Source organism: Mandrillus leucophaeus, unplaced genomic scaffold (assembly GCF_000951045.1).
Source record: "Mandrillus leucophaeus isolate KB7577 unplaced genomic scaffold, Mleu.le_1.0 Scaffold469, whole genome shotgun sequence".
Lineage (NCBI taxonomy): Eukaryota > Metazoa > Chordata > Mammalia > Primates > Cercopithecidae > Mandrillus > Mandrillus leucophaeus.
In genome coordinates this window covers 1,415,647-1,423,946 of record NW_012105020.1, presented here as the reverse complement: position 1 = coordinate 1,423,946, position 8,300 = coordinate 1,415,647, and the positions used below count along the sequence as shown (strand labels likewise).

General features: G+C 41.9%; 1 protein-coding gene across 2 annotated transcripts in view; it reads right to left on the bottom strand.

Moving 5' to 3' along the window:
- Window positions 1-292: 292 nt before the first annotated feature.
- Window positions 293-8,300, bottom strand: part of AP1S3 (adaptor-related protein complex 1, sigma 3 subunit) — a 92,789-nt gene continuing 84,781 nt past the window's right edge. Inside the window, exons 4-5 of one of the 2 annotated variants that reach the window (XM_011995071.1) lie at window positions 6,927-7,064; window positions 293-510 (exon numbers count right to left, since the gene is read on the bottom strand). In XM_011995071.1, the coding sequence (XP_011850461.1) occupies window positions 475-510; window positions 6,927-7,064 (174 nt within the window). In that variant the 3' untranslated portion in view covers window positions 293-474. Of the gene's footprint in view, window positions 511-6,890; window positions 7,065-8,300 lie in introns of those variants that run through there. The other variant, XM_011995072.1, reaches the window with a different exon arrangement.

Sequence of the window (8,300 nt, the reverse complement as noted above, 5' to 3'; positions counted from 1 at the left end):
TACAAGTTAAAAAACTAAACATTTAGAAAATGTATTAATGACATCATATATACTTCACATTCAAAATCATGGATTATTCCAATATCGTTGTTAACCTGTCAGTAGAAGATCAAATGCAAAACAAAAAATTGCATCTAATTTATCTAAACTAGCTTAAATATATAACATGGAGTTAAAACATTACAAATATTGTCTGTTGGGTTAGGTGGTAGTTACTTGAAACATTTAGAGCTACAAGTACCCTATACAGTATAATACAGACACATACTTTTTTTTCTTTGTTTTTTTTTTTATAATACAGACACACAGTAATTATAAATATGTTAAACAATTTTAACTTTGTTAGTTAACAAAGAATCCCTTTAAATTATTTTTGGCATGGTGCCTGAGGCTCCATCAAAAAACCGGATGCGAGGCGTTGCTTATTTACAGCTTCATAACACGTAGTGCTGGAGTCTTCAAGTAGATTTCCAGTTAAAATGTAGGCTTATTCATATATTCTTCCATTGTCTGAAAGCGAACAATAAATTAGAACAATTTTCCCTTTAAGTCACATCCTTCCTCAGACTGTGAAATCTTCTGCATTCTTTTATTTATTTGCCATTGTTGAAAACAAGTTGTCAAAAGGATACATGGACATAAAATCTTTGCATTCTAATCAAAGTTTGAGTATAATTTGTATACACATCCATATGGAGCTGGAATTAAGTAACTTTCAACTGAGAAAAAGTTAAGCTTGATCATAAAGGGAATGTCTGAGAAGAGAAATACTTGGCCAGCGCAGTGTTCATGCCTATAATACCAGCACTTTGGGAGGCTGATGTGGGCAGATCATCTGTGGTCAGCCTGGCCAACATGACAAAACCCCATCTCTACAAAAAATACAAAAATTAGCCAAGTGTGGTGGCATGCACCTGTATTCCCAGCTACTTGGAAAGCCGAGGCAGGTGAATTGCTTGAACCGGGAGGCGGAGGTTGAAGTGAGCCAAGATTGCGCCCCTGTACTCCAGCCTGGGTGACAGTAAGACTCCGTCTCAAAAAAAAAAAAAAAAAAAAAAGAGAGAGAGAGAGAAATGCTAAAGCAAAGTTGCCAAGATATCATTGTTGACTTAAGATAAGCATGCTTGCTAAAATGATCAGGAGGACCACATCCAGGTACCTGTATTAGAGAATTCTGAATTATATCTGTATAACATATGTATCATTACTAATATTGTGCAAAGCATCTTTATTATGCATATTGTCAAGACAAAAAAGATAAATAGACCAAAATTCTTAAGAATTCCTTTACTTCTCTACCAAGTTCACAGGAAAAAATATATAATTTCTGCCATATGTTTTCAAAGGCTTCCTCCCAAAGTATACCAATTATGTTTCTTTTTAACTTTTAAGTTTAGAGGTACATGTGCAGGTTTGTTATACAGGTAAATGTGTGTCATGGAGATTTGCTATACAGATGATTTCGTCATCCAGGTATTAAGCCTAGTACCCATTAGTTATTTTTCTGATCCTCTCCTTCCTCCCAGCCTCCACTCTCTGAAAGGCTCCAGTATGTGGTGTTCCCTTCTATGTGTCCATGTGTTCTCATCATTTAGCTCCCACTTTTAAGTGAGAACATGAAGCATTTGTTTTTCTGTCCCTGCACTAGTTTGCTCAGAATAATGGCCTTCAGCTCCCTCCACGTCCCTGCAAAGGATGTGATCTCATTCTTTTCATACTGCCCATCAGTTACTAAGTTTGCTAACATGCCCCAAAGCCATAATATTTTTTTTCAGCATTTAAAAAAAAAATGTTTGAACAGACTCACAATTACAGGTAGAGTTCAAAGTTAACAGTGGTGTTGCCGGTCCTATACCATGCCAGACAGATGGGCTTTCTCTTGCACGCTCTCCTACTTCAAACATATATATTTGTGTCACACCAGGGCCCCAGGTGGAATCAATAGGAAAGCTCAAGAGGACAAAAAGTCAATCTGCCTCTTTCGTTTGAGTCACCATCTGCTCATTTAGCAATCCAAGTTCAACTCACTCTTAAGTTTAAACCCCAGGGTATATGAATCATATGAACCTGCCGGGAAATACGCGGACTGACGTGGGCTGAAGAGACCAAGGCTACTGGCTGAGCAAGATTGCTCAGGAGATACCAGGGCTAGAAATCTGCCCTTACCTTCAAAGGAGGTTTTCCAACTGGTTTTCACCGGCTCTATCTAGAATCCCAGAGTTCCTCTGCCGAAAAATACTTGTGTTCAGTCATCCACATTTGCTCAACAAAGCTCTCACTTCCTAAGTGGGCATTGGCTGAGACAGCTCTACAGTTCCGTACCCCTCTACAGCTGCTGCCCGTGGGATCTTTTAACTTAGCAGAGGGATCATACGGGCCATTGGGCCATGCTGGTTTTGTGGAATCTAGAGTTTACACCATTTACATGGGAATATAAAGTTACAAATACAAAATCAGGTATAAAGTGTACTTAGAATGAGAAAAGAAATGACCACAGAGTATGAATTTTGAAGATGACAAATAGCACCAAATAAAAAACAGTTGCATGCTATTTTCATTAATTAATTGTTTGACACTCCTCTATCATATATTATATTGTATGGCTATGTACCTTTTGCAGTTAAAATATCTTACTTTTGCAAAGTTGACAAAAACCCATGACCAGATGGGGGCATTGCTAGGCCCTGCCTGCAGCCTTGAGAGGGGCCTGGAGATGACACTTTCCTGTCTTTGTGGTTCAGTGGCCTCTAGTCATTGGCGCTACTCACATCACCAGATGACTCAGTCTGCTAAACACCACACTGGCTGCCCTGTCTGAGCCAAGCCAGGCTGTTACTCAAGCTATGTAAACAAATAAGGTAAAAGTTGGTATTTTCTTGAGCTTGCCACTTTAAAGGTTTGGGGCAAACTTTTAGAGCTGGCAGAACCTTAGTTGCCCTTACCTTTGCAAGACAGGAGCTGGAGTCTGTATCTTGGGGCCTCTTCTGGATACATCTAGCTCTGTGGTGTTTCTTATGCGTATAGTACACTGCATGTTACGACTTCCTACTGCACTGTGGTTTGGCTTAGCTGTTAACATGGTTTACGCTTTTAAGGGTGACAGTGTTGGGGTGCACCTACCAGTTTCGCATGCATCCACACGAGGGCAGATGGTATCCTATTGCTCGTGAGATACAATCTGGCCCTTCCCTTCTTTTTTCCAAGACTCACCCAGGCTGGAGTGCAGTGGTGTGATTACTGCTCACTGCAGCCTCGACCTTTCAGGCTCAAATGATCCTTTCACCTTAGCCTTCCAAGTAGCTGGAATTACAGATGCACACCACTATACCTGGCTAATTTTATTACTTTTTGTAGAGACGAGGTTCTCACTATGTTGCCTGGGCTGGTCTCAAAACTCCTGGGCTCAAGCGGTCCTTCTGTGTCAGCCTTCTGAGTAGCTGGAATTACAGGTGCACACCACCATACCTGGCTAATTTTATCATTTTTTTTTTTTGTAGAAACAAGGTTCTCACTATGTTGCCTAGGCTGATCTCAAACTCTTGATTTAAGCGATCTTCCTGCCTGGGACTCCCAAGGTGCTGGGAATACAGGCATGAGCCATTGCACCTGGCCTTGAGCCCCTCTTCTTGACAGGCTGTTAGTCGGGGTAAAACATCTACTGTTTGTTGCTCCCACATATTGCAAGTCCTGTGGTTAATGACCACTATCACCTTTGAGAGTTTCATTTTCTTTTTTTTTTCTTTTTTTTTTTTTAAGACAGAGTCTCACTCTGTTGCCCAGTCTGGAGTGCAGTAGCATGATCTCGGCTCACTGCAACCTCCGCCCCACGGGTTCAAGCGATTCTCCTGCCTCAGCCTCCTGAGTAGCTGGGATTACAGGCGCCCAACACCATGTCCCGCTAATTTTTGTATTTTTAGTATTTTTAGTAGAGACAGGGTTTCACCATCTTGGCCAGGTTGGTCTTGAACGCCTGATCTCGTGATCCCCCCGCCTCGGCCCAAAGTGCTGCGATTACAGGCATGAGCCACTGTGCCCAGCACTTTTTCTTTTTCTTTTTTTTTTTTTTTGAAATGGAGTCTTGCTCTGTCACCCACGCTGGCAACCTCTGCCTTCTGGGTTCAAGTGATTCTCCTGCCTCAGCCTCCCAAGTAGCTGGAGTTACAGATGTGCAGCATCACGACCGGCTAATTTTTGTATTTTTAGTAGGGACAGGGTTTTGCCATGTTGACTAGGCTGGCCTCGAACCCCTGACCTCAGGTGATCCGCCCACCTCGGCCTCCCAAAGTGCTGGGCTTACAGACATGAGCCACCACACCCGGCCAGAGGGTTTAATTTTCCTTCTAATAACTTCGTGCCATTATCCACATTGTTGTTACCCCCAAATAAGTATTCACAACCAAGTAAACAGTTCCTCTCTTTTCCTCTTATCAACATCTAGCCACCACACACTCAGAATAAGCTTTGAGCATTTGGAGATTTGAGACTATGTGTCGTCTTACTAAATATGCAGGCAGGTGTAGCCTTTTAAAAGTTATTATTATTCTAAGAAACTGTTATTAAGTAGGAGTTAGAAAAAAGTCTTAGGGGCTACTGAAGATAGACAGCTGTTCTCACAGCTAAAGCAATGTCACAAAGGTCTCCCTTAATCTTCAGTTACTACAAATATACGATTGGGTCCAAAACACAGGAAAAAAAAAAAAAAGCAGTAATTGTTTTCCTTTATGCAAGTATATTACTGGCTCCTATCCAGTTTAAACTTCTTAAGCAGGCAAGATATACAAAGTCAATTTTTCAACAAGTTCCCCAAAATATTCATTGACTTCACTGAATACCAGAGCCCAAGAGAAGGCTAATAACACGCTCTGTATTTGGCAAGTGTTGTTAATGCAACAGAAGAGACTGAGAGGGCGGCCATGACATTGCCTGCTCATAATGGGGACACCGGGGCTAAATGCAAGGTCCCCTGAGACCTACCCATCAAGCCCCTCCACTCAGTCACCAGGAACATGAACTACCAATTAGCGTTTAATTGTAAAAGAGCTCACTCTTGAAATACCTAATTCCTAGACTTAAATAGAACTAGCAACACCAAATTTATGACAACCTGTTTCCTAATTTGAGAGGATTTCAAATTAACCCAGGTGTGTCTTGGCCCCCAATTCAGCTTTAATTACTGAAGTGCCACAGACCCCGTTAAAAAGTCTGTTTCTCCTGTGAGGAGATTCCACAGTCAGGACCCTGAGGTCCTGAAGTTAAAAAAAACCTCCGCCCCCTCCACCTGCCACCAACTCCCAGTATATTTTATGAAACACTGTTTTGTGAAATTTCCAAACCACCGATTTCTCAAATGCCTTGTAAAGTTTTCCTCCCTGTGGCATTTGGAGGCGGCCAAATCAACATCAGAGTTTAAATGCATTTTTTGAGGTGAGACACCTCTGGTAATGAATGCATTGGCCTGCTAATGGGCACACACAGCTGCTTACGGCACCCACTGGAATAGATGTTTCCCTCCACATCCATTCATCAGAGGACTGATCCTCTGGCTGGGCGGGAGCAAGTAATCAGCCTAAAGATGCACCAAAACAGTTGCTGGGAGTTCACACCTAATGGTGTTTTGTTAATTTAATCACCCTATTCCAAATAGCAGAAAAAAAATAGCTTTCATGCCAGTTTTACATATTGATTGATTGATTGATTGAGATGGAGTCTCGCTCTGTCACCCAGGTGGTTCAGTGGCGCTATCTCAGCTCACTGCAACCTCTGCCTCCCGGGTTCAAGTGGTTCTACGGCCTCGGCCTCCCACATAGCTGGGATTATAGGCGCCCATCACCGTGCCCGGCTAATTTTTGTGTTGTTAGTAGAGATGGGGTGTCTCGAACTCCTAGCTTCAAGTGATCTGCCTGCCTCGGCCTCCCAAAGTGCTGGGATTACAGGAGTGAGCCACTGCGTCCCGCCAAATGCCAATTTTAAAAAGGTACTTTACAATGCTGTGGATCCTCTTGACCTACTTATTTGAAAATAGGAAGATGGGAAGACCCACTGAGGCTGTGGGAAGAAGAATCTAGAGGTGGCCGGGCTGGGATGGAACCCAGGCCCTCAGAGCATCTCATCTGGGACGGCAGAGGTCAGTGAAGTGCTCTTTCTCACAGTGTCCTGGGAGGAATGAAGGGGCTAATGTAGGTAAGTTCCTTGAGGAATTATGATGTAAATCTGTGCTGCTTCTAAAAGAACATTCCCACTTTATTTTATATAGAAATCCCAGAGTCCAGGGCAGTACCAAATGGATGCTTCTGGGCCCATTTACACCTTGGCAAGCAAGCCTTGGTGTTCCCAATTTCTTTATGCAAACAGGAGCACACACACAGCCTTCCCAAAAGGTGTAAGAATTTCAATTAAAATGATAAATGCCATGCGCGATAATAAAGCTTTAATATCCCTGGCAAACAAAATAACAACGTACTGCTATTCTCCTTTCCCAGGGCAGCACAGGTATTTTAATGAAAGTCTTTTTATACATCTCATAAAATTATTCTTGAAAAGAATAGCACTAAGTATTTGATACCTTTTTGGCAGTGAAGGACTCTTGCACTCCAAAGCTCAGCCAAACGTGAAGAACAAAGACTCTAAAGCCCGATTACCTGGGTTCAAATCTCTACTCCACACTTCCTAGCTGTGTGAAATTGAGCAGGTCATTCAACCTCTTGGGGTCTCGGTTTACTCATCTGTAAAGTGGGAATAACAACACCACCTACCTTTTCAAGTTGTCGTGAGAATTAAATAAGCTAATACATATAAATAGTTCAGAAACTGTACCCAGCACACAGTAAGTACTCAATAAGTCTTGGTTAATATTATAATTATTAACACTATCATCATCATCATCATCATCATCATCTTTCTCTCATGGTTTGGGAAAGTGTACTGACCTCCTGTAACATATCAGAGTCTTCAATGGCTTTGACAGCAATTTTCTTGGATGTTTCCTGAATTTCTCCACCTATTATAAACTCGTCCAGGATGAAATAAGCCTTTTCAAAATTAAAGATAATATCCAGCTCGCAGACCTGGTAGAACAAAAACAAATGTTTTGATAAACTTGCAGTTGTATCAGGGGAAACATCTGCCCGAATCTCGAGCTGTTTCGGTTTGCACTCATGTGGCATACCAAAAATTAAAATATCAGATGGCATTTTAAGGACAGAAAAAAAGAACAGGGAATGCCAGGCCTTTAATAAATGGAATGCCACATTCTATTAAAGCAAAGCATGTCCTTAGATAATAATGTTTTGTGTTGCAACAGGAAATTTGAGGCTCAGTAAGGGAATGAGGCCACTCGGCTCCTCTTTCTCTCTGCACCAAGAAAACTGAGCCACAGCTGCATTCCAGGCAGGAGGGCACAGCTTCATTGCTCCTGCTCTCTGCTCTGTAAATCTTGGCTTCTAGCTTTAGAACTCTCTCAGAAACTAACTCTTCAGAGGAAAATTAACTCAACTGTGCTAATTTTTCTCAAAATTATGTCACAGCGCCAGTGGTTCTCACACTCATTCCAAAGGCTCATTGAAACACACGGTGCTGTGGCCCACCCCCAGAGTTTATGACTCAGGAGGTCTAGATAAGAACTGAGAATCTGCACTTTTAGCAGGTTCCCAGGTGATGCTGAGGCCGCTGGACTGGCGGATTTCACATCAAGAACGCCTGGCACACAGCAAAGCAGAGTCTGATAGATTTTGGTGTTTATTTCAGTGTAGCAAGTATGGCAAGATCGCTCCCATCATCCAAATAAGGCTCATTTCCCGTGCTCACACACTATCCTTGCTGTCTTACTCCCTACTTATTCCTCTACTCACTGACACCTTCTCTTTCCACACCATACCCCACCAACCCAACTGAAGCTGTTCTCTTGAAACTCTGCTCATTGAGTCTCCAGACTGCATAAATGTCTTCTTTTGAGAAGTGTCTGTTCATATCCTTCACCCAATTTTTGATGGGGTTGTTATTTTTTTTGTATGTTTGTTTAAGTTCTTTGTAGATTCTGGATATTAGCCCCTTGTCAGATGGATAGATTGCAAAAGTTTTCTGCCATTCTATAGGTTGCCTGTTCACTCTGATGATAGTTTCTTTTGCTGTGCAGAAGCTCTTTAGTTTAATTAGATCCCAACTGTCTATTCTAGCTGTTGTCACTAGTCATTAGAAAAATACAAATCAAAACTACAATGAGATACCATCTCACGCCAGTTAGAATGGCGATCATTAAAAAGTTAGGAAACAACAGGTGCTGGAGAGGATGTGGAGAAATAGGA